This window comes from Eptatretus burgeri, chromosome 1, assembly GCF_056783735.1.
Source record: "Eptatretus burgeri isolate ZD-2024b chromosome 1, Ebu_testis_v1, whole genome shotgun sequence".
Taxonomy (NCBI): Eukaryota; Metazoa; Chordata; class Myxini; order Myxiniformes; family Myxinidae; genus Eptatretus; species Eptatretus burgeri.
This window is the reverse complement of record NC_140961.1, coordinates 90,493,265-90,520,764: the sequence shown is the minus strand read 5'-3', so window position 1 is coordinate 90,520,764 and position 27,500 is coordinate 90,493,265. Positions and strand designations below refer to the sequence as shown.

The following is a 27,500-nucleotide window of genomic DNA, read 5'->3' as shown; positions in this document are numbered from 1 at the left end:
TAAATTTCATTGAGCCATTGCATGTAAAGTGGCATGTAAATAAAATGTAAAAAATAAGCAGACGCTCGTCTCCTGATGGAGGGCAGTCGTAGTCAGTGTGCATTAGGTGATGAGGTTGATTTTCAGTTTCATTTAATGAAAAATTAGGAGTCCCCCGGGTCTGAAAGGCCAGAAAACAGTTGTATTTGTGCAGTGAAATCCTGAAGGATGAATGGGTCCTGCATTAATGAAAAACATTCTTTTGTTTTAGGTCCAGTGAAAGGACCCTTAAACCATTTTAGATAATTAAGGGGTCTAAAGGGTCTCATAGTTCAAAAGGTTGTAAGGGTCTAAAGGGGATGGTAGTATTGAAGGGGTCTTAAAAGGAATAAAAGGGTCTTAAAAAGGACAAAAACAAAGTCTTAAGATCACGAAAAAGGTCTAAAAGGGTCTTAAAAGGGACAAAAACAAAGTCTTAAGATCACGAAAAAGGTCTAAAGGGGTCGAAATGGGTCTACAAGTCAAAGTGGTGTTAAGGGTCTGAAGGGTCAATATGGGTTGAAAATTGTTAGAAGAAGCAGGAGAAACGTGAAGAGACATGAACGGTACAGGCGAGCAGGGACGAAAAGCGCTCCTGAGCAGATGGCTCAGAAAGAAGGAAGGGTAAAAGAAGCAAAAGTCAGAAAGCAGAAGAGATGGCAGAAAGGAGAAATGAACGGGACAAGCCCATATGAGCAGAAGACTCAAAGACTGTGAAGGCTCATGCGGGAAGGAACAAAAATGTGTGAGGGGAAAGAAAGGAAGGTTTCATGAGCAGTTGGTGTCGAGTTTTTGTGGAAAAAGAACAATCCTTCTACGAGCGTCGTCCCCATCAATCCTGCCAAGCATAAAGCATGAGCAAGGTGAGCGGAAAAACCTCATCGATGGGAGCCTGAGGAGGAATAATCTGAGGCACAGGACTGCAACTCGCATATCTGGGATGCCGGAGGGGACTCACCGACTCAGTCGAGCACCTCAGGCATGCGGCTGTGTGTCCGCGTCACATCACATCACATCGCCACTGTCCATCTTCCCCGCCCATTTTCCTCCACATTCTCTTGTGTATTTGTGTAAGGTAATGGAGAGAAGGAAAGACTGCTTTCCTTTTCTCCAAACGTTACTTGTATTCTATTCTCGAGTCCTTCTTGTTTTATTCTTCGCCCCCGAGTGAATGATGGTCAAGTCTTTTGTTTAAGTGAGATTGAAGGAGAATATGTGCGATGGTTAAATCTGGTGTTTTGGTTAAATCTGGTGTTTTGGTTAAATCTGCTCTTATGTATGCCTTGTGTTGGCGTAATGGTTCGGCTGATGGGCTTGGGATCCGAGGATCCTGAGTTCAGATCCCCCTTGGTTGTTGAATTAATACCAGGTGGGGTTGACTCTGCCTGTCATCTTTCTGAGGTTCGCAATATGAGTGACAGCTTGCTGGTATCCTGTGTCAGAGTGGCGACCCGTCCAGGATTGTGTCCAATAGCCAAAGAGACTGCTTAGGCAACTCCAACGTTCTGCACAGAGTATGGTCCCGATGGATGGATGGATGCTCTTATGTATCTTTTGCTTTCTTCTTTATAAATACTTGCTTTGAAATGATTGCCTGATTGTGTGTTTGTAATAAATAATTGTTTGTTGCTATTTCCAATCTGTCTCGGTTGTTTCTCTTTATTGGTCCAATGCAGTGCACAAGTAAGGTTAGATGAGATGTTCCATCTTCTTATTTTAAATCACTGCCACTCCTTGTCTTTTACGGGCTTCTTGACCAGAAAAGAAAACTTTGTAATCATCTTGCATGTCACACAGGAGAAGGATCTGGGAGTGGTAATAGATATGGGAGGGAAGCAGGCAGCAAAATGCCAGGCAGCTACAGGTAAAGCAAATGGGGTTTCAGGTTTTATTCAGAGGGGGATCATTTTTAAATCAAAAGAGGTGGTGACAACATTGTACAGGAATTTAGTGAGGCCACATCTAGAATATTGTGTGAAGTTTTGGTCACCACAATTGAGGAAAGACATAGAAGCCACAGAGAGGGTTCAGTGCAGGGCTACTAGATTGATTCCGGGCCGAGCTTGACTCAGCTATGAGGAGCGGCTGAAGGAGACGGCTTTATTCACTCAAAAGGAGGCGGTTACGAGGAGATATGAATGAGATGTTTAAGATAATGAAAGGTATAGACAAAATATGTGCAGATGAATTATTCCACAGAGTAGAAAGTGATAGGACCAGGGACCATAGCTTGAGAGTAAAGAAGAGGAGAGGTAAGACCTCTCTAGTATGTAGGCCATTAATGTATGGAATGGCCTCTCGAGAAAGGTAGTGGCAGCAGAAACAGTATAAAGTTTAAATTAGAATTAGACAGGTACCTGGAAGTTGTGGAGGTAGAGGGGTATAGGGATGTTTATAAGATTTTTCGGAAGTTTGAGCATTGATGGGTGATTGTGTGCACGTGTACGGAGTGCTGTTGCTGGGGGTCTCGTCAAGGGGTGTTGTGTGGTTGTGTATTTTTAACAAAGCCAATTCCCCCTCCCCTGAGGAGAAGAAGAAAATAAAATACAAAAACTACACAAACGTAAAGGAAATATATTAAAAAATAAAAAAATGACATAAAATAAAAAAAATATATTTTTTATTTTATTCTTTGTATCTCATGTTGATAAATTACTATGGTGTTCATGCAGGCATGATGAGCTGAATGGCCTCCACCTGTGTCTGATTTCCTTGTATTTCCTGGTATCAGATTGAAACTGCCCCAAACCAGTCCATCTAAGTTCACTTATCCACAAAACTTCAGTTCTTGTCCTCTTTATATCTCTCTTTACAACATCTAACTTTCCCTGATTCATTCACCTCAAATCCCATGTTCCAATTTTGTGAACGTTTGAGAAGCTCAGTGGTCAACTTTTAGTTGTGGTGACCTCAGCGCCTGGATTTCCTCATGCGTTTGATCCAGTCCGCCATCAGGGCTCGTCCTACTCAACTAAACATTTTGCTCTCCCCTTTTAGCCATTTGGGATTTTTTGAAGCATGAGTGGCTCATTATCTGGCAACATGGCTTTATCTCTTAGATTTCAGATTATGATCGTTTTCTTGGCAAACACAGAAGTTGCTTGCCATAGGTTCTAGAAAACTTTTGAAATTGACAAATAACTTTAAACCAGTCTTGTGCAGATGTTCTTTCCAAGCAATCCCTCTATAATTGCGCAGCCAATCATCTGCAAATTTCAACAGGTTTTATGTTTTAATTGACCATAAATTCTCGACTTATTTGATGCCCCAACCTCTTTGTGACTCACTTTCTCCCACCAAAATTTGCAACACAAATTAACACACAAAACACGTCAATTATGTTCATTGACTATCAACACCAGAAAAACAAATGGATTAAATAAATGGTAAATCTGCATGCACTACTCTGCCTTTTATAAACAAAGGTCCAGGTAAATCATGAAGCACCCACACATAAATATGCACAGAATTCCAGCCAGATTTTGGTTGTACATTTTGGTGACCCAAAAAAATCAGCATGGGTTGTACTTTTTCACCCCTCCTCCCCTTTCAACTCCCCAACACTCATTGTTTCGGCAATTTAGGAAGCAAATAAAGGACTCAAAAAGGACATACATCGGTAAATAAATAGTAGTAACCTATGTTACCTTTTTATATTACAATTAAAGCAAAGATAACTTGATAGGACACTGCAATACTGAAAAACAGACTCGCCATACCCATGAATAAGCAGCTTTGGAGATAGTGGTAATACAAGGTCATCAGAGAGGCCCAGAGCATGGGCATAAATCTGGTAGTGGTTTCCTGCTTCAAAGAGGCCACAGCTGTCGGCCAAAGAATGGTAACTTTCAGGCCGGTTGGCCACCTGCCGGTGCAGCAGCTCAAAGTAATTTGCTGTTACCTATGGAATCACACAGTAACACACCAAAAGTGAAAGGTTAAAAAAAAACAAAATGAAAATGTCATATCAGGACAGATAATTTATTTAAAATAATAATTAACGAAGAAAACCCAATGTTTGAAATGTCACCGTGCGTAAAAGCAGCTCAGCACGGTTGGCCAGCTCTTGGCCTTGCGCCATAACAGCCATCCGTGCAGCCTCAGCTCCTTCACGACAAGCACGTGCCTCCTGGCCACAAATCCGGAGAAGTCGCTCTGCTTCTTCGGCCTTTTGGTGAGCATTGTGTGTGAGGGTGGGGAGGGGGTTGTGAAGTGGGTGGGGGGTGGGGAGGAGAATGTTGTTGTCACTGTCATCAATTTGATTGACCTCAGTGTTGTGGGAGAATGAGCCAGATAGTTTCCTTTTTGCATGCTTGTATGGAAAAGCTAAATTTCGCATTACAGCATGACATTAATTGTGAATCAATAAATTATAGTGTCTTGTTAAGACAATCTTTTGATAAAAATAGCAATAAAATAAATAAGTATTTATGAACTATTATTTGAACGTCTTGGACTATTAATCTTCACAAGACTTGTAAAATTTACTGTGATAATTCTCAAAAGTTAAGCACTAGTTAAATGAATTTCTCATTTTGTTGAGCACCAAAATGATGCATATGAAAAAAGGAAGAGTGCACAAATGGAGAAAATAATTGATAAAGGAAAGGGAGGCAGAGACAAAGGAGGTGGAAATAAATGTACACGAGGACAATGCTCGATGTGTGCACATGTACTGAAACGTGTTCTTGGCCGAAGCCTGAAACAGATGTAAAACTAATGGGAATGACAGAGTTCGGTTCCACATTGTATTAACAGCACCCTCCCCCTACCACCCACCACTCCGGTATATAGTACATGTTATTTGGACGATAATAAAACTTTCATTCATGCTACTTTGTACTATAATCCATATAACCTAACAAGTTGGGTCACCCGATCAAGATGGGGTCACTTAGACTTTGGCAAATCATCAATAACATTGCTGTTTAATCCATCCATCCATTGGGACCATACACTGTGCAGAGAGTTGGTGCTGCCTAAGCAGTCTCCTTGGCTAATTGGCACAATCCTGGATGGGTCGCCACTCCGACACAGGATACCAGCAAGCTGGCACTCATTTTGTCGACCTCAGAAGGATGACAGGCAGAGTCAACCCCACCTGGTATTAATTCAACAGTCAAGAGGGATTTGAGCTCTGTATCCTTCGATTGCAAGCACACCACCCTGACCATTAAGCCAACACCAAGCATGGGGGCCAATTGGGGGGGAGCGGGACGTGTGGATGGGGATGGGGAGGGAGGTGGTGGTGAGGGCTTAAAGGACTCTATGCATAGGTAAATTTGACTTCTTTCCTTAATCTGAAAGAACCCAAACAAGCAATAACCAAAGATAGAGTCATCAGGAGCAACCTGAACAGGATTCACATTTCAGCTGCCACTCCTTTCCCTGGAACCCATTCAGGCACAGCCACGTAAGCCTGATTAAAAAAAAAAAATCAAAAAGAACCCAGATTCAAAAAATCAAATAATTCTGGCTGCCAGACCATGTGTCCAATCATGTTGAAATTTAAAACACATATTCCCTTTCATTACTGGATCATAACTGTGAAGTTTCACATCGATCGATGAAACGGTTCAAGAGAAAGGATTTTTAAAAGGTTTTTGCGCAATCCAATAGTGCTGATCGACCATGTCACTTATCATTTATCCGTAAATACCCAGGTATCCCCGAGGTTTGGGGAACATTTGTGTGAAGTTTCGGCTTGATCTGACAATCCGTTCTGGAGAAGAAGATTTGTAGGTTTTATGGTAAATCCAATATGGCTGCCAAACCATGTCACCTTTGATGTCATATGTGTGAATGTTTTGTTCATCATGCATAGGTGGTCATAATTGTAAAGTTTCCCCTCGATCTTTTCAGCCATTTCAGAAAAGAAGATTTTTTAAGGTTTAAAAAAAAAATAAAAAAATAATATATAGATACATATCTCTGGCTGCCGAATCACGTGACTGATGACATCATCAATTTTTTTTTGGTGGACCAATTTATCCCTAGATGACCCTCAATTTTTTATTCTGATCGGATGTAACATTCTACATATGCAATTCTGACGTCATAAGGAAGGCACCTATGATGCCGTAAAAAAAAACAAAATTATACTTCTTCCCCATGAGTTGTGCTTGCCATGTGCGAAGTTTCAATATTTTTCTTGGTGTAGTTTCAGAGATACAGACGTCCAAAGTTTTATGTTTTTCCAACATGGCTGCCACACCACATGACCTATGACATCATCATTATCATTAAAACATTCTACATGAGAAGTCGCTCCGATGGTGAAAATTTTGTCCCGATCCGACAAGCGGGTGCGGAGAAAAACACGAAAGTTCTGTGCGGACAAACAAACAGACAGACGACAGACAGACACAGACAAACAAACAAACAAACGGACCAAAATACAATACCCTCTCCTCTGGTGAGGGTAAAAATTAAATTCAATAAGTCATGCTTGTGACACACCTCAATCTGTCATAGACTTAAGAAAACAGTTCCTAGAAAAGATAACACAAAAACAATGACAATGAAGGTAAGGTAAGGGTTTGATTTTTTTTCATCACAAGTTATCACGACTTAATTAAAAGTATGGATGAACCCTTACATTGTAAGAGCATCACACACTGCTTTCAGACCTTAAGCGCAGCCTCCTCTTCAGCTTTCCTCCTGCGGTCGAGTGTGCGAGGTGCTGAAATGGGTGAATGAATCGCCTCTGCCCTGGCGGAAAGACATCGAGCTTTCTCCAGCTCAGCCTGGCGATGACCGCACGCCTGCTGGGCCTTGCGCAAATTGCCTTCTGCATCATGCTAAGGGAAAAATAATAAAAAGTTTCCTCAACTGCTACTCTTTCATAGTCAATCAAAAAGCAAAACTTAAAATTCAATCTAAATTGGAGTGACTCATCGACTCATGGCTAAAGTGTGGAAGTGAACGAGTTTTGAATAAGCATTCCAGTTGGGGTATTAATCCCTTTGGCAAATTATAAAAGCAGTGGAAATTATTGTATATTTTGTCACAGCCTATTAAATTTTATCCTTGTACCAACAAAATAAAATTCAAGATGAGACAAAGATTAATATATTCTGTGAACAAGGGCAAACCCCAAAAAACAAAGTTGTTTGTTACTTTCCACCAGCATAGGAGAGAGAAGCATTATAAAAGACATATTTGACTAAAAACTGAAAACTCAAATATGTTCAAGTTATTTTAACGACAAACGACAATGCCATGCACACCATCAATTACCATGCACACAGAGTAATGCAGTAGATACAGACCAGCTTCCGCTGTTCCTTTTGCCAAAGATCCTTCAGCTCTTTACGCTTGCGGTCATGATCATCTCGGAAACTCGTCAGAGGCTGCAAGGTGAGAAAAAAAAATCTCATAAACCCTGGTAATATACGTTAAAATGTACCGGATAATTACTAACTTTGCATCCAACCATTACTGTTCCTCACATGACCCTTTTGACACCAGTGACCACTTTCTTGCCAAAGCCAATATTTCTCCCCTCGGCATCATAGCTGCTGATGTCAAGTCTTTCCTCTTTTTTAAACAGCCTGATCTCTGACCATCAGTTAGGATTCTGGCCGAGTCACTCAACACTGCATATGCTGCTGCAACTCACTCACAATGGTTTCCATAAACCTCAAGAAAGATGTCAGATTGATCTCCTTGAACATATCTCGGGCCTTAAACACATTCGAGCATAATTGCCAAGCTTTCTGGCTGTCGGAAACAAGGCCATTTTCATTCCTGGATTCCTGACTTCCACCAATCACATAGTCAAAGCGTTGATATAACGGAATCTCTCTCTCCTCTCCACTCCCTGTGCAACCTAGAGTTCTCCAAGGGAGTGTATTTGGTGCAGTCATATTCCTTATCAACATAAACAATCTCTCTGTTGCTCTGGAAAACTTTCTCTTCTTTTTTTGCAGATGACGCAAGATGATGTCACACTAACAAATACCACCAAAAGGAAGACAGCAATCCAGTCACTCTCTGCCAATCTGGAATTAATGAGATGCTGGTCTGATAAATGAAACACGTCTTTCAATCGCAGCAAATCTCAGTCTTGTCATGCCACAACAACAAACCAACTTACCTATTTCCATGGTCAGTCACTGGAAGCGGTTCAGTCTGTTTAACGTATTGGCTGCACTATCAGCCATGACCTTCCCTGGGCCAACTACATCGTAAAGCTGGTCCCCAAAGCCAGTCACAAAGTGGGCATAATCTGCCATTCAAAGTAATGCCTTGAAAATACAGAACTGACAACAGCCAAAAAAAGGGCTTTGTCCCCAGCTAAACGGAATACCCTATGGGCTATTGGGCTTGCATCATAGCATCACTTCTGTCCTTCCAGGCTACCATAGAATGTAAAGATCACAACCTCATTGACATCTCTTGCAAGGATGCAAAAGCACAAGGCTTGTTGCTCTTATATTACAGATAGGTCAGTTGTTTTTCGCAATCTTACACCGGTCTAGCTCTCTACCATTCTCTCAGTACTTTGACACTCCCCCAACAACTCCAGGATGCATGTATACTTCCAGTATCCCCTCTTGGTCAAACATCTAAAATCAAAACTTCAAGGGGAACCTAAATGCATTTTTTTTCTGAAACCATTGAAAATCTTTAATCACAGTCTAATTTGAAGGGAAAAAATTTTTTGAATTTTTTTGACAATTCACAAAGTTCCGAAAAAAGCCCTAAAGTGCTGATTTTCTATTTTCCCCAGTGACGGCACAGTTCGAACCCACTATGATCCAAATTTCGGCTTTAATAGAAAAACAATGTATTTCAAGCACCGGAGATATTGTTTCCACCATCATGAGCAACTCTGAAGGTTCTCAGGATGTTGAAACAGATCGGTGAGATTTTGAAGAAACTATTGGAGGCAAAATTAGTGATGGAATTCGAGACAAAATTAGGACGCTTTCAGGAGAATTATGGAGCCATATCATTTTGAGTCTTATGCGAGCGATTCAGATGAAGATGGTGACGATGGAGGTGTTAAGTGAAGATGAAAATGCCAGTCGTATATTCAGGACAGACTGGTAGGTTTGGTTTTTCTGCCAAATTGTTGCTTTATAAGGATTTTTTTTATCACTTGATAAATCAGTTATATTACTTCAGCAGAAATACCCATTTTCGCCTGACAACCAACACCATCCAGGCACACTTGGACACTGCCGACAAATGCTTTGTCCCACCATCACAGGCTGACCAGGTGTGCTGTATGTTACAGGATTGCTCCGGCTCACATTGAGCATTTTAGCTTCCAAGGTCAAATCCTCTTGGAGGAGTAGATGACAGATACAAACATGTAGTAGGCAAAAAAAAATTGAAACACCTGGGTAAATGAGGGGAATCACGTATATTGAAAGCAATGGCTTCCATACAGGTGTGGCCCACGTGTTAATTAAGCAAATAACATCCCAGCTCACTCGGAGTCATGTATAACAAGTAAACAAGACAGAAAAATGTCAAAGACCCTGTTGTTTCAGTAATTTTGCTGTACGGAGTTAAAGGGCTAGCCCATATTTATGTACATCTAAAATGGCCGCCAGTCCAGCAGTTGGCCATCTTTAATCAGATCACAAAATAAAGTGAGGTTCACGTGTATGCCATCATGTACTGTGTTCTTGTGCCAGGCTTGAACAAAATCGGACCATACATGTCAGAAAATGGTTGGGGACATATTTAAGTAATAAAATACTCGCCAGTCGGCCATCTTAGGTCTGACCTCGAAAAAAAAAAAAGATGTGTATATGCAAACCATCATTCATTATCTGTGTAACAAGTTTGAACAACATCGGTAAATGCATGTCTGAGAAATGGTTGAGGACGTGTTCAACATTAAGGTTTTTACAGCAATAATAGCCAACAGTCGGCCATTTTGTATCTGATCTCCAAAAAAAAAAAAAATGCATACGTAAGCCATCATTCCTTATCTGTGTGCCATGTTTGAACAAGATCGGTACATACCTGTCTGAGAAATTGTTTAGCACGTGTTCAATACCGGTTTTTTTACAACTTAAATGGCCATCTTTAATTGCATCATGGAACAAAATGATGTGCAAATGTTTAACAATCATGTGTTGTCTTTGTGCAAAGTACAAAGAAAATCGGTCTATGCATGTCTGAGATATGGTTGTGGACGCACATACGTAGGCATGCATGCACGCACGGACACGAAAATCGAGACCATATCCATAAGTCCCTGCTTCGGTAATGGGGGCTAAAATGGGGGCTAAAGTCCAATGGGGGCTAAAAATGTTGCACAAGCCTGGTTGCCTATAATTTTAGCACCACGGCTGCAAGAAGACACCTCAGTGACTTTGAAAGAAGGGTGATTGTTGGGGCGCATTTGGTTGGAGCTCAGCAATAAAGACAGCTAAACTTGCTGATGTTTCATGAGCAATAGTGTCTAAGGTGATGTCAGCATTGAACTCTGAGGGAAAGATATCATCAGCAAAGGGAAACATTGGGTGGAAACATATTGTTGCGGGCCGGGGTCCGGTGGCGAGAATGACCACTAGGTGGGGGAAGTTACGTCGTCTCCCACCCGACTCCCGGAATTGTAGGCCGTCGCTCAGGGATAATTCCGTGACGCGGTGGGTCACTTAACCGAACGTGGATGCCAATACCTCCACCGCGTGGCGTAGGGTCTTTTTGTCTCGAATCAATTTACCTAATTAACTACACGGTTTCGACAACCGGGGAACCACACCCTCGGTACGCCTTTCCCGAACCGGATCACTCTACCAACTATGGTAGAGTCCTACCAACTCCGGATCAGATGCAGCCGAGCGGAACTGCCAAGGACGTACCGGCAAGAATGAACAGATTATTGGGGATAAAGACCCAGCTCAACTCAGATCCGAACCATGCTGGACCAATGAAGGAAAAGACAAAAACAAACTGGGAACATTTCTACAATAATTCATTTACACTAAGGCGAGGAAAGTCATGTGGTACAGGTACAAGGTTTATTGGGTGTGTTATGCAGGGGACAGAAGAAAGATGTACTGCGACAATTTTACAACAACTTACAAAAGAGGACACAGAGCAGACTTGTCACGAGAATAATACAGGCAAGATTTACAATGATCAAATAACTTTACAATGCTACTTATAAGACAGGTGCCACACACTCAGATGCAGTCAGACAAAATAATCCCAGTTGAATGGCAAAGGACTTTTGCAGCCAGGGAGGGAGGAGGTTGAGGTCACAGTTCTCGGCACCTGAGAGTTTCGGGGGAAGGAGTGCTCCGTGGTGCGGCATCTGGCAACAGTCGTGCAGTCCGTTCCACAGCCGCACGTGTGGAGACCGTGTCTGCAAAGGAGCCCGGGTGGAGAGCGTGGAGTCCAAGGTAGAACGGGCAGCAGACAGGTCCCAACGAGAGACCCGGTCAAGGTCAGGTGTACTCGGACCAACTCAACCAACGACCTTCCTTCTTCAACCAACAACCAAGGGACCAACTCGGCCAACGATCTTTCTTCTTTCTTTGCAACCAGCCAACGAACCCACGGAACTCTCTCACTCTCAACTAACAAACTCTCCGACTCTCTCAGCACTCTCAACCAACGAACTCTCCGACTCTCTCAGCACACTACTCTGAGGATGGTGTCGTAATTTATAGATCCACAAGGTCGGGGAAGGACCTTGGTGAAGCTGACGTCACCATCCGCCATGATTGGACAGGGCCTTCATGGGGTCCACCCTTTCTGGGCGGGTTTTCGGCCAGGCCGGTAAAGCCGGCCCACTCCACACGTGTTTGAGGAAGGTGGACGGTGGTACAACCAAGATTGAATTGGAACGTTTGGGGAAGCCGAAAAGGAACTGTGCACATGAAGATTCTGCCTTGGAAGAACGAGGCTCCGGAGACAGCAGATGGGCAATGGTGCACTGTGGCCAGCGAACCAAGGGCTGCAAGCGTGATGGTACCGTGGATCGTGATGGAGGGGATATAAAGATTTATTAATCCAACTAAAAAAACATCGCAACGCACCCCCTTTTGCTTTCCCACTACACACAAAGAGGTGTTCTATCTGCACATATACTTAATGGCATAACAAACTTCGGGCCAACTGTATGTTTGTATGCATACGGTTCCTATAACCGTAACAATATACTCAATGATCGTGATATATGTGCATTAATTTGAAGTGCAAGGCAAAGCAGGTGAGCAATTGCAGATTAATTGACTGTAAATTTCAACCTACGGCACGAGCAGTCAGTTTCATCAAAAAGGATCCGCTGAGAACTCCACAGAGTGCAATACCATTGTCAGGTTGCAGTGCACAAACTGTTCATCACACCTGGCAATGGACATTTGCGAGTCAAGTGGTGCAAAGGGCACAGGCAATGAGCAACCGAGCAGTGGACAACTGTGATATGATCAGATGAATCATTCTTCATCGTGTTCTTGCCAAACGGACGAGTGCATGTGTGGCGCCAACCTTGGTTCTAACAGTGAATGGTTCTATCGGTTTTGTAATGTTGTGGGGAACTTTTTCCCGGTATGGTTTGGGTGCAATCATTCCCTTAGAAGGCAAGGTCAATGTTAATTGCTATTTAATGGGACCGAGTGATCATATTCACCCCATGTTGCAGCATTTCCTTCCTTCTGGGAGGGGTGTCTTCCAGGATGACAATGCCCCCATCCACAGAGCACGTGTGTTTGCCCAGTGGTTTGATGAGCATGACACGGATGTTATCCATATGTCATGGCCTTCTCAGTCACCCGATCCAAACCCAATCGAGCATTTATGGGATATTCTGGAAAAATGCCAGAGACAGCGTTTTCAAACTCCATCAAACAGGTGTAAGCTGATTTGATTGACTTTTTCTTCGAACAATGGTGCCGCATCCCTCGTGCAGAATTCTAGATGCTGGTGTACTCTATGCCATGGCGTATACAGGTTGTACAGGTCACACGTGGTGGCGCAACACCTTTTTAAGTGACTTTACGTTGGTGTTTCCACGTTTTTGAACACTACTTGTACATACATATTTTCTCTCCACTATAAATAGATGGTGGTTCATTTGACTTGCAGAAATTTCTGTTGATAATAGATAATTATTTTTCGGTGCACTTGTGGTAACTGCCACACAATGGCAACAGGAAGAGAAAGTACATGTTCTGGTAGCTGGGTAGAGATGGTGTTGCAGTTTTGAGCAACATGTTTCTTCCACTTAATCATGGGTTTGGCATCCTCTCTCAATCATCGTGGATAACCACAATATCTAACAGTCTCCGTCTAAAATATTCCGAGCACAAAAGTGAACATTTTGAAGGCCCGATGCACACTCGGTTTTTCGGATAAACCTCTTCCAATTTCTCACAAACTTTAGGGTCTTTTGACCATCGTTGTACCGTAGCATGAAACCATCTCAGTTTGTATCACTACAACCATCAAGGATGCATAGAGTCAGCATATTTGTGGAACATCGAAAACTATTCGCAATTTGAGTTGAATCGTATCATGATATAATCCAGAGACAGTACGAATATGGCATCACGGCTAAGTGTGAAGAATAAGATTTCGACTTTAAATCACAAAATTACGACCTTTATGAAACACAAATCGGGAAAAAAGACACATAATATCTATTTTGTAGGGTATCAAGGGATAGGAGCCTGGTGTTGGCGCAGTGGTTAGGGCAGCGGCTTGGGATCCAAAAGGTCCTGATTTCAAGCCCCGTTGGGCCACTGAATTAATACACCAGGGGGTTGACCTAGCCTGTCATCCTTCCGAGGTTGGCGAAATGAGTACCAGTGTACTGGGCCAGTGTATACCCCGGTTAAAATAGGTGTACCATATCCCTGTGTCGTAAGAGGTGACCAGGGTTGCGTCAGGAAGGGCATCCGGCGTAAAACCTGTGCCAAATCACTATGCGGATCATACAAATGATCCGCTGTGGCGACCCCGAACGGGATGCAGCCGAAAGAAGAAGAAGAAGAAGAAGGAGGGTATCAAGGGATAGATTAGCCTTGGAGTAATCTGAGCATATGGGTTCCCCTTTAAAGCACAGCTCAACTCTTTTATTCCTCTTTTTATGATTGTGGAACCAACTTCCTGAGGTTGTTGCAACCTACTCTTCTCTCCGTGGTTTCAAGCAGCCAGTAAATACTACCATTTCTTATCATACCACATGCCAACCCACAATCTTGCTTCACTCATATTAACCTCACATAACTTCAGCAAACTGTTTTGATTGTAGGTTCATATGTTTTCTCTCCTCTCATTCCTCTTTTGCTTTTCATTCATCATCTTGTGTATTGCATCAAACTGTGACTCCACTGCCCAACTGTTAGTTCCTCTGTTATTACCTTTGGTCAGGTCAGGTCAGGTCAGATTAAAGATGTGACTTGCTCCAGGAACCATACAAACCTGTACTAACCTTTTCCATGGTTGGGTTGTCGGCGAAGAAACAGTCTCCCCCACCAAGTTTCTTGGTGAAGAGGGTGTAAGATGTGGATACACAGCAGGATGAAGAACAAAACCTGTGAAAGGGTGGAGGAGCTCCTTGTGAGCCAATGGCTATCCATATCTGGTGCCCAACTGTGTCTGCAGATATCCTCCTGCTGGAGGATTACTTTTTATGAGGAGGTTGGTGGAAGGATTTGCACTTCATTTCGAAAAAACATTCGAAAAACATTTTTAAAAATCTGAAAAGTCACTCTGGGGGAGTACCTCCTGTGCAGCTGTCCTTCTCAGGGCAGCTCACCAGATGACGGGATTGGGGCAAAGCCTTTGGGACCCCCAAACTTTGATGATAGGATGGAAAACATGGGGTAACATTCCCAGGTCAGATTATGGTAGTGTGTGTCGGGATGGTGCTGAGGTGTCGTCCACCAGATGGCGGTCTCCTTGAGTTAACCTGAGGCGGTCCTTTGGGTGGGTGTCTGGAATGTCCTATCCCTATGATGATCACCTGTCTGTTATCTGAGCTCAAGCATTGGGACATCGGTATTGCAGCACTCTGAGGTTCGGAGACTGGATTGTGGCAAGATCATGGTGGGTGGTTACACCTACTATTGGTGTGGTCACACTGATGGTTACTATGCCCAAGGAGTTGCTGGAGCTGTGTCCAATAAGCTGACGCCAATGATAATTGAGGTAACACGGGTCAATGAGCATATTATGAGACAAAGGATTCGTCACTCCTTGGGTCTCATTTCCCTGGTCTCTGTTTATGCTCCGACTGAGGTGAGTAATCTCAGCATGAAGGATGCATTCTACGCCACGCTCGAGTCTGTGGTTGTTCAGTGCCCCAGGCGAGATGCTCATCCAGTCTTGGGGGATTTCAATGCATCGACTGGAACTGATAGGGATGGTTATGAGACATACGTTGGTCCCCAAGGGTCGAGAACTGTGAAACAGGATAGTACGAAGATCCTTGCCTTTGCAAGAGGTCATGGAATTAGGGTGGCCGGTTCATGGTATCAGCACCCAAAGACTCATCTCTGGACTTGGTATTCCAATGCTGGCGGTGTGGCAAAGGTGATTGACAATGTCCTCATTTATGGTCACTGGAGGATGATCCAGAACTGCAGGGTCTCCCAGAGTGCTCAGTTCCTCAATACTGACCACAGGCTTGTTGTAGCAACTCTGAAGTTGCACCTTTAATCCTGGAGAATGGTACCATCCCAGCCTAGGCTGGATGTTGGCAAGCTCAAGGATGAGAGGGTAGCTGAGGAGTTTGCGAACAGGCTGAGTGGAGATTTAGTGTGTCTGAGTGCTTTAGGGGATCCTGAAGAGTTGTGGAGTGCCTTCAAGACCACTATCCTTGATGTTGCCGGGAGATGTCTTGGAACTCACTGCAGGGCAAAGAAGAATATCTTCTCTCAAGGAACACTGGATAACATTGACCAGTCACAGAGCCAGGCTTAATCGCAGAGCTGAGCTCTTCAGGAAGCTGAGGCGTAAAACTGTACGTGCACGAAGGGTGGACAAGGAGGCCGATGTGCGAGGAATCTGTGAGGGGGTCAAGAATCACCTGTGGTCAAGTGATTCTCGTCCTGATTACAGGGGAATTCGCGCATTGCGTTCCACCAAGACCGTCCCTCGGTGTACTGCAGTTAGAGCAAAGGGTGGTCGGCTTTGACAGAGACGTCCGAAGTAAAGGCCCGCTGGGCCGGTTACTTTGAGCAGCTGTACCATCCTGATTCACCAGCTGCCGAGTTGGATGTCAGAGGTGTTCCAACCCTGATTGCTGACCCTCCAATCACTGTGGTCCACCTTCATTTGTGGAAACACAGGCTGCGGTGAACCGGTTGAAATGGGGTAAAGCTCCTGGGATCTGTAGCATCCATGCTGAACTTCTCAAGGTTGTCTCCTCTTCCTGGTACGTTTCATCGATCGATCAGCTTCACTCTGCGTTTACCGTTTCAAATTCACCCTACACCTCCACGATTTTACTTCAACCTTCCCTTTTCCGAATGTCAAGCAATCCTTATTTACAATAAATAAATAAATCCACTTTTGACCGTACACCTCTCAGAGCCACGTGCTTCTCCAATAACCACACGATCTGTTTCCACCCCATGGGTTTACCGATCCAAATTCACCAATCACCTCACGATTTTTTCTACAAACTTTCCATTTCCTAATCTGATGAAAACTCTCTCAAAAAAATAATAATAATTAAAATGATCTCTTGTCATGCTTCATCTTTCTCTTTCACACATGTGGTTCTCATTACTGAATCATAATGCACGACTCTTCTTAGAAATCCACAGACTGCTCTCAATTCGACCTTTCCTTCATACCTTGCCAAAATAATCGAACTGTTACCCCGTTTCTTCTCTCCATTCTCTTAACTTGTCTTTATTGCATCCATCAAGAAATGTCCTTAATTGCATTTCTGACCTAAAATTAAAAAAACCCAGTTTGCTATGAGTGTTCGCTTTCCATCAACCATTCTTTTTTTCCAACTTCAGTGCCAACTCACCTCTCTCACCCCTCCCTCTCAAAGCAACCATCCCACTATTCTCCCTCCAAGCTCCCTCTCACCTTCCTGCCTCAACTCTCCCCACTCATCCTTCTCCCACCATTCACCCCTCACTCACCCTTCACAAAGTTTCCCCACCCTCACATCCACAAAACTGCCTCTTCACAAAGTTTCCCCCCGCCTCATATCCACAAAGCTGCGGCCCTCCCCTGCCCTCTCACCTCCATCTCATCACTCCACCTCCTCAAATCCTCAACTGCCTTCTGCCCCCTCCACTCTCCCCCAGCACCACAAGCCTTTTCTGCTCCTCATCTGGCCCCCTCCCCGAGCTATTCTGCAATCCCCCACACTCTTTCAACAACTATCCTTACCTCCCCCCCCACTCCTCCCTTGCCCTACCCTCCCCCTCCCTCCTCATTAACAGTGTGGACTTCAAATATCCGGGGCCTTTGCTCAAACCTTTCAGATGTTTCCATACAGGTTGCCAACTGACAAACCAGACATAATCTGCCGAACAGAAACTTTTCTCCCCCAAGACGACTCTGACTGCCAAGTATCTCTCCTTGGTTACTCCCTCCTCCGGTATGACAGACATGATCCTCGTCCTGGTGGAGGAGTTGCTTTCTTCATCAAAGACTCTATTCCTCACTCTCCATGTACTGCCCTCACTGCCCCACACCCTCAGGAATACCTTTGGCTACAGCTTCCCCTCCCCTCCCACCTCATGTTTATATGTGTACTGTACCGTCCACCAAACAGTAATGACTCCATTGACACCTCACTATCTCAAAACATGGACCATCTTCTATCTTCTCATCCAAACTCACTCTTCCTCATATGTGGCGACTTCAATTGTCATCATGCCAGTTGGCTAAGTGTGGGTACCTCTCTGACCTGTCATGGCACTTCAGCAAAAGAATTCTGCGACTCATTGGGACTGACTCAATCGGTCAACTTCCCAACCCGGATCTCAACCAATGGTACTCCATCTCTTCTGGATCTGATTTTGACAAATTTCCCTGACAATATCTGCTGTTCTTCTCCGCTCCAATCGGTTATTCTGACCATGTCCTTGTCAAAGTGGACATCCCTCTCGCTTTTATCAGAGAACCACCTCAGCGCCGTCGAGTCTGGAATTTCATTCAGGCCGAGTTACAGTGTCTCCAAGCAGCCATCAAACTTATAGACTGGTCTCCCTTCACTACTTTCTCCAACAGCAACTCATCCTTATAATTATTTCAAAAAAACTTGCTCTCCCTCATGCACAGATTTATCCTCTCTCATCTTCAGTTGTCCTACCCTTCCTCCCGCCCATGGTTCACTAAAGCTTGTGGTGAGGTAGTTGTCCTGAAACAACTTGCCTTTGAATCATGGAAAGCAAACCCAACTGAGGGTAATCTCAGTTCCTTCCATAATGCTCGGAACAAGTGTGTATCTACCCTCAGGAGAGCCAGAAAACAAAATCTTTCTCATCTCAAGTCTGAACTCTCAAACCTCTCTCCCTCCTCAAAATCCTGGTGGCGTTTAAGCAAATCTGTTTCTGTTGTATGTTCCTCCTCCATCCCCTCCCTTACCTCAAATGGCAGCACTGCTGATACCGAACGAGAACAGGCTGAATGCCTAAACTCAGGGTTTGCATCAAATTTTTGTGTCCAAAACCCATCACTTTCTGTACCCACCTGACACACTCGCACACAACTGTCCCTGGACTCTGTGCCCTTTTCTTCCGACAAAGTGGAGAGCTTTCTGTCAAACCTCGACTAAGATTCTGCAACCGGTCCAGACGGCATCAGCCCACGTGTCCTAAAAACCTGCTCCTCTGCTATTGCTCACCCTCTCTCTGTTCTATTCACCCTCTTATTTGTTCAAGTTCATCTCCCATCTGCTTGGAAATCAACAAACATGACGACTCTGCACAAAAAAGGTGCAAAAACAGATCCCTGCAACTACAGACCAATCAGCCTTCTCCCAATCATCAGCAAGGATATGGAATCCATCATCGCTTCAGATATTAAATCCTTCCTCTTCTCCAATGGCTTGATTTCTGATAATCAATTTGATTTCAGACCAGGTCACTCTTACCTGGATATGCTGCTTCTGCTCTCCCAACAATGGATGGAGGTCCTCAATGCCAGACAAGAAATCAGAGCCATATCCCTCGACATATAGCGTGCTTTAGACAAGGTCTGGCAACAGTTTGCCCTGCTCAACAAACTCTTTTCTTCCAAGGCCATCTCCACTCATGGCTCGCAGACTTCCTCTCCTGCCGCAACTAACATGTGGCCCTGAATGGAGTTCTCTCATCCCCTCTTCCTGTACAGGATGGAGTTCCTCAAGGCAGTGTTCTGGGCCCTGTTATTTTTCTGATTTTCATCAATGATCTCTCCGACTCTGGAAAATCCTCTTTATCTCTTGGTTGATGACTCTACCCTCTGCCGTACCATCTGTCATCCTTCAGACCGGCAAGCAGCAGCTTCTTCACTCTCTGAAGATCTGGGTAAAATGACAAACTGGTCCATCATGTGGAACATGTCTTTCAATCCAGATAAATGTCACTCTCTCACCACATCTCTTTGAAAGGACTGTTTGGAAGCCCCCCCCACCCCTCCCCCCCATCTACTCTCTCAACAATCCTCTGGAAGAAGTCCTTTCATTCAAGCTTCTGGGTCTCACTATCTGCCATGATATTTCCTGGGAAAGACACATTTCCAACCTGGCCCCTAAAGCCAGTCGCCGACTGGGAATCCTCCGTTATGCCAAGTCCTTCCTCGGCTCACCTGAGCTCCTGACCACATACAAAGCTTTCATCCACAACCTGATGGAGTACTGCTCTCCCACCTGGGCTGGTGCTCCTGTCTCTCACATTTCTCGGCTTCACGCATGGGAAACCAAGGCATTTGGGATCATTGGTATCTCTTACGATGAGGCTGAGTCTTTGGGCCTCTCACTCTCTCACCGCAGACAGGTCAGTGGTCTTTTTGTATTCTACCGTGCCCTCTCCGTTCTCGCCCCCCCCTGCTCTGTCTGCGATGTGTCCCCCACTAATTTCCGCAGGGTGCTCAAGGTCCGCCAACTAACCCTTCTGGTAAAACTACCAAAATCACGAATCACTGCTGAACTTCACTCTTTCACTCCTCTTTTTTCCCCACCTTTGGAATAAACTCCCTCACTCTATTCAATCCCATTCTTCCCTCCAGGCCTTCAAAACAGCTGTTCACCACCACCTCATATCATCCCCCATCCAAATCCTCGATCTTTTCTACCCCCGTTAATCCACCCCAAGCCCACCTCCTTCAAATTCCCTGCTTTCCTTCCTGAAAGTCCCTTTCGTGTCCATCATGTCCACCCCGTGTTCCTCACCCCATCTCTCTCCCTTCCACAGATCTTATAATGTCTCTGTTCCTCACTGTTTTGTCCTTCCCATGCCCCGCTTGTCTCATGCCCCTCTTGCTGTGCGTTGTGTGTTAGCTCTCATATGAGACTTGACTAGGGATACAAAAAAAGAAAAAAACACGCACGCACGTCGCGCGCGTGCGCAGACACACACGCACACGCACACGCACACATGCACGCACACACGCATGCACACACACACACACACACACACACACACACACACACAGCAATAGTCTTTCATCCCCTATGTGGGATGAGACTAATTATTACCACAGCACCACTCCAAGGAGATCAGTAATAATTCAAAAGTTGTGCATCTGGAAACAAATGGATACCTGCAGGAAAGCATGAGAATTCAGAGAATTTACTGTTTGCAGCAAGGCATGAGCAGCAGAAGTTTCTCGTTCCGCTCCAAGCAAGTAGACACTTTGGAGAGGCATTGGTGGCTGAGGGCAAAGACAATGGAGTAAATGCATTGAATTACAGATTAATCAAGGAAAAAAAAAAGTCCAATGATTGCATTGACTTTGAAGAATTATTTTCTAAATGAGAATGCCATTACATCCTGGACCTACAAGATATTCAAATAGTGCTTGTTGAGTTTAAAATGTATATTCAAGTTAAGAATTGCATTAATGGCATCTTGCTAAGCAGTTCTTAAAAACACCGAACAATCCAAGAGAAAGAGAAATCATATCAAACGAATGAAAAATGTTGATTCAAAATGAATATTAGTCAACACGAGACACTTACTTACATCTTGTGAAAACGTATGCAGATGTGTCTGTGAAAGTTTCATCATAGACTTGGCATATTCCATCTCTGCACGTGCACCAGACAGGGTATACTGAGATTTCTAGCACAATTCCACCAGCAGTTGAGTGAATATTTTATCATAATCCAGTCAAAATTGGCATATGTATGTAATGTTTCCATGAACAGGATGAATGCAAATTTTTTTTTGCTCAAACCATTTTCCAAATATAAACAAGTGGTGCCAGGCACAACAAATCCTGCCCATTTAAGGCATAAAGTTATTTTGGGGATCAAATTTAAATTTGATATATCCTTAAACTGAATGTTGATTATAAGGAATAGAATAAGGAATATTTTAGTCTTAGTTTGAAGTCAATTAAACCATTTTTGACGATGTTATGAGTGAAAAATGATTTTGACCTTTTCGTGACCTGACCTTGACCTTCGACCTAATTGGACCGAAAAGTTAATGGGGACGTCCGAGGTTCATTAAACACCTGTGGATATAATTTGACAGTGTTTGAGCTGGGCGTTTACCCGTAAAGTTGTATTTTCGTAACCATGTTTTAGTTTTAATGGAAAATTTGTTATTTTGACCGATGGCCATGACCCGCAAAACTTCGGACCCTACCGATCTTCACAAATATGCATTTTCACTATAGGAATGGGTAGGATTAGAAGTGCAAATAGAATAAGGTTCACTATAAGCTGAGTTGAAGGAAATCAGATCATTTTTGACGAAGATATGGCCAAAAACGATTTTGATCTTTTCGTGACCTTGACCTCTGATCCAATTGGACCCAGAAGTTAATGGGGTCGTCCAAGGTTCATTGCCCACCTGTGGATTAAATTTGATAGTGTTTGCTAAAGCCGTTTTGCCATAAAGTTGCAAACAGACAGACAGACAAACAAACAGACAAATGAAAAATCGTGCTTAGCATGACACTTGGCGAATTAGTTGACCTTTCCGTGTGGTGGTCCAAGCTGTAATGTCATGGAATGTGTGGTGTTTATTTGTTCGTACATTAATAAAATGACACGACGTCACAAATAACAATTATCAGGCGCGCGTTGTCATGGTAACGGCAGCAGATTGAAAATTTTGACAACTCATTTAAAGCCACCATGTGACATTCAACAACTTATCATCAGTGCTTGTTGCCTTCATTCTGATCGTAGAAATATTTGAACATACCTAGGAACATTGCTTTTCAACCAGCTTTACGATCCCGTTATCAGGTTTAAAATATGTTGTAAAACAAAAATATGTATTTTATATGTGTGTTTTTCATGTTTTGGGTGACCCTGACCTTGACCTTGGGTCAATTTCGATAAAACTTTGCACACATGTTAATATTACATGCATAAATAGATAGTATAAGTTTCAATATAATAAGTGCAAAACTGTTTGAGAAATATCCATCTGTAATTCACAAAATTACCCATTGGTTTATAATGGGCGATAATATAAAGTGATGCAGAATCCAGATCCTGATCTTGAACATCACCAAAAGTCACATATCTTTTTGCACTGTGGGTTTCTATCAGCTGTTAAAATTTCATCCAAATCGGTTAAGAATTGTGACCTGTAGAACGAATAGAATTTTATTTAAATCACGCCAATAGCTAAAAAATTTGACGTCATACGCTTGCGAAAACTGTGCGTAATTTGTAATAAGATGCATTTAGTAATCATTTCGATATTTGAATGAAGTTTCGTTTGGCGTCAACCGGAATACGATACGACTTCCGGTCACTGAGTTATGTCCAAAAATGTGTTTTCACGTTGTGTGACGTCACGTCGCGACGTTTAGTCCGATTAAGACGGGGTTTGAATGCGGACTGTCTCAGGTGGATTGCCTATCAGGTGTAAAAATTTAAGAACGACTGGTCCAGCCGTTTGGGTTGTAGACGACCGGAAAAACAAACAAACCAACAAACGGAACAGACCAACATACTTGACAAAATCGAAGATCTCGCCAAGTAACAAACCGGACGATTACAATATCCCGCTCCATCCCTTCGGGAGGGGGCGTAATAATAAAATGCATTTTTAATGAAATGTTCAATACAAACAGATTGAATGCAAATTAAAATGTATGACTAAACAAGGTAAACAAAGGAATAATATAACATCCTGAAATCTGTTATCTCTACATCTTCAGATCTGCCAATGTCCAAGAAAAACAGAAGAATACAACACTCTGAACAATGTTTCAGAGGTTTCTTCATTTGGTAGGTTTTATCAATTGAGAGTAAACAAAAGCATTACACAACTGCAATTGGAAGCAAATTGGGCCATAGGAAGTGCTAATTTGTGAATTTCATGAACCACCTCCGGAAAATCCTCCTCATCTCTTTCCTGATGGCTCCACCCTCTGCCATAGCATCTCATGCTTCAGAGTAGAGGATACATGGGGCTTCTGAGGCAGCCATTCAAATGAATGGGGAAAAAGGGAAAAAGTTTATAACTTAAAACCCAAAAGCCCAAAATAGGAGACTGATTTCCTCCCCCTCCCATACAAGCAAATGTAAAATTGAGACTGACTCAAGCCACAAAAGCCCAAAATAGGAGACTGATTTTCTCCCCACCTATTCCCTTCACTCCCATACAAGCAAATGTAAAATTGAGACTAACTCAAGGCCCAAAAGCCCAAAATAGAAGACTCATTTTCTCCTCCTTCCATACAAGCAAATGTAAAATTGAGATTCATTCCTTTCCCTCCAGCACAAGCAAATGTAAAATTGAGACTTACTCAAGGCCCAAAAGCCCAAAATAGAAGACTCATTTTCTCCCCCTTCCATACAAGCAAATGTAAAATTGAGACAGATTCCCTTCCTTCCCATGCAAGCAAATGTAAAATTGAGACTGACTCAAGCCCCAAAAACCCAAAATAGGACTCATTTCCCCCCCCCCCCCTCCCATTCAAGCAAATGTAAAATTGAGACTCACTGATTAAAGCTCTTCTTTCCTTTAATATTTTCATTCCACTCAAAGAACGAACCAATGAATATTTGTCCATGTTCTACTTTGGGGAATAACTTAATTTCCCTTTTACATTCATCTCCATCGAGTATATTCACAAAGATTAGTTTGGAACTTAGTTCTTGGTTAAAGTATTTTTGTTGAGCAGAAATGAAATGATAAACTTCTCTTAATGTTCTTGTCTGACCACCTCCTGAGCCACATATCATTTTGAGATTGTCATAAATTGTTTTTCCATTGTTGAATTGATAACCATCAAAGTTTTCAGTCCATTCAAGGATATTTATTTTTTTTATTTACATCCTCCAACTTATTTGTACTTAAATTTATTTGCTTATTTATTTTATGCACTTTTACCCCGGTTATTTCTTCAATAAGACTTATTTGATATTACTCACATTCTTTATGTTTCCCATTTAAATACCAAGGCTGATTATATCTCCACTCTTTGGTTTGTTTATTGCTTGGTTCTTTCAGTTATAAATCAGTAAAAAGATGGCGGGAGCCTGTTAAAATTTCCAACTCAATATCTGAACACTTATACTTATAACCATAATGGATACTATTGATTCCATTCACTAAAATATATATTTTATCATCAAAAGCTCCTTATGCTTTCTTATTTATCTCTTCTGAATATAATTGATGTTTATAGCTTCTTATTACATTCATTTTTCTGTACTCTTCCTTCTTTAAGGTTAAACAGTTGTAATAATGTTTAAAGTTTATTGTTTCCTTGATTATATTTTTCTTTATTCCCTTTAGCTTCTTATCACACATTTCAATGTTATTATTATCAATATAAGTAAAAGCATAAGACATTCATCTCAATCCTATAAATTCACTCATGACCTTCACACCCAATTCATCTTTAAACATACCAATAACCTTTTTATTCTTTGATGAAAACAACACATCACCTGACATATAATTACTTGTATCATATATATCATGATTATCAATCATATCCTCATATACATCACTTGTCTTAATATCTAATATAAAACTATCTGTATCCATATATAACAATGACACATTATCCTTATACTTTGATTTTAAATTATTATCATAATAGTCATACATTAACGACTTTGACAAGTCAAGAATTGATGTTCCTATATAAATAGGTTTATCCATTTCAATACTCTTTTTTTTTCAAATGAATAGCCAACAACTCCCTTTCTGGTAAAACTACCAATATCACGAATCATTGCTCACCTTCATTCTTTCAATCCTCTTTTTTCCTGCCTTTGGAATAAACTCCCTCACTTTATTCATTCCCATTCTTCCCTCCAGACCTTCAAAACAGCTGTTCACCACCACATCTTATCATCCCCCATCCAAATCCTCGATCTTTTCTACCCCCGATAATCCACCCAAGCCCACCTCCTTCAAATTCCCTGCTTTCCTTCCTGAAAGTCCCTGTAATGTCTATCTTCTATTCCCCATGTTCCCCATCCCATCCCTCTCCCTTCCAAAGATCTCCTAATGTCTCTGTTCCTCACTGTTTTGTCCTTCCCACTCCCTCCCCTCCTGTCTCATGCCCCCCTTGATGTGCATTGTGTGTTAGCTCTCATTTGAGCCTCGACAATGTATACAAAAAAATTAAAAAATAGCACAAAAGTTCTCTGAAAACACCTCCGCTCGTTCAAAACTTGGTCTATTAATTAACTTTGAAGCCTGTTTCCAAGATGTAGCAAGTCTTATGTTTTGTCGATTCCTAACATTTTCCATAGTCTTTCCAAATACAGCATTATTCATTAATTTATAAAAAGTCCTTCTCAAAATCTGTTTTTGCTTCTGTTCTCCTTTTTGTATTAAAATCAATATACTTCTTTAACCAATGACTGTTTAAATTTCAAAATCCAATGAATTTTCCTCACTCTCAACCCAGCAGATAAATATTTTCTCAAGTTCCTTTGATGCAAAGCATAACTTTCTTTATCATTTAATGTAGTAAGTAGTTTTTCTGGAGATTTACCTTTTATATTAAATGACTGTTGGTAATCACTTTACCATTCTTTTCTTGGACTTTCTTTATCAGGGGCATAAGGTAGGTCTTTATGTTTGTGATGAAGTTCTTCTGGATATTTTAAAACAATCTCAAAATAATATCCAACTTCAGCTTCATCCAATTCTTTTTGAGAGGAGACAACAATAGTAGGGTGAATATACTGATTCTGGCTCACTTTTCCCCATGCAAATGAATGGGGGATTTTCAGCGATTCATTTTTTTTTTCCCCTATAAAGTAAACCCCCTTTTTTATCCCAAGGTATATTTATGTCTCCCCTTTTAACATAGGGACACTTTTTTTCAAATAACCAATGCAATAAGATAAAGATTTGTTCAAGTAGTAAAGTAGTAATCTGATTTGTTAAAGGTGATTCTAAAGAAATATCTGAAACATCTCAGCCTCAGGACACTCTTTTTCAAATAACCAATGCATATTGTTTAGCTCACTCATTGAACCTATAACAATTTGTTCATTCTCAAATTCCTTCAATACTTTAATTTTCTTTGCATAGTAATCCCCATCTAAAATATTTAAAAACAAAACATTTGAATCTTTATATTTTTTAAGATACCCCTTTTGTCCAATTACGAAATGATAAACTTCTCTTTATGCTCTTGTTTGACCACCTCCTGAGCCACAGTTTATTTTTTGTTAAGCCACGCCCACTTTTCATAAGCTCCGCCCACTTTCCCCTAAACCCCACCCACTTTCATATGATTTTTTAAGCCACGCCCACTTTTAATGAGGTATATTCATAAGCCACGCCCACTTTTACTAAGCCCCGCCCACTTTTGCTAAGCCCCACCTCCTCTTACATCATTTCCAGTTCATCTCTGACTCACAAAGAAATCACCAGAAAATTCTAGAATGTGATGCTTTTAAAAAATTTCCTGGGCTTGCCCAGGGAATTTCCAAAGGAAACCACACCCACCAGTCTTTCCCGATAAAAGCCTCAAGCCTAGGCTCCATTTTAAACATTTTTTTTTGCTGGCAATGGTGTGCTGTGTGCTTGCCTGGAACTCTACTAATTGTATGGAACGAAACCTTCAAGTTGATAAACTGGATTCAAACCTCTTATCCGTTGAGGTAAGATTTTATTTCCCTATTTTCAGTTTGATTTAAGCATCGACTCATTTAATAATTAAATAACTTAATTCATACATTATTATTTTCTCTCACAGGAAATTGTATCTGAAAATACCGATTTTGCCACAACTTTGGGCGAAATTGTTGGCTTGGTTGAAGACCTTATGAGCGACCAAGACCCACAGAACGAGTTCATCCTTGATGACCCAACCAAAGAGTTATACCTTGGAGACCAGCAAAGTCCTGAAAAAGAGTTTTGCAACAATAGTACTCATTGTGAGTT

General features: G+C 42.1%; 1 protein-coding gene across 1 annotated transcript in view; it reads right to left on the bottom strand.

The window, feature by feature from the left end:
• The window catches only part of LOC147034936 (rho GTPase-activating protein 45-like), a 166,909-nt gene that overhangs the window by 39,517 nt on the left and 99,892 nt on the right, over positions 1-27,500 (bottom strand). Inside the window, exons 12-18 of the mRNA XM_085859669.1 lie at positions 27,333-27,396; positions 21,132-21,196; positions 20,710-20,820; positions 7,290-7,370; positions 6,648-6,818; positions 4,049-4,186; positions 3,738-3,919 (exon numbers count right to left, since the gene is read on the bottom strand). Of these exons, the coding sequence (XP_085715795.1) occupies positions 3,738-3,919; positions 4,049-4,186; positions 6,648-6,818; positions 7,290-7,370; positions 20,710-20,820; positions 21,132-21,196; positions 27,333-27,396 (812 nt within the window). The remainder of the gene's footprint in view (positions 1-3,737; positions 3,920-4,048; positions 4,187-6,647; positions 6,819-7,289; positions 7,371-20,709; positions 20,821-21,131; positions 21,197-27,332; positions 27,397-27,500) is intronic.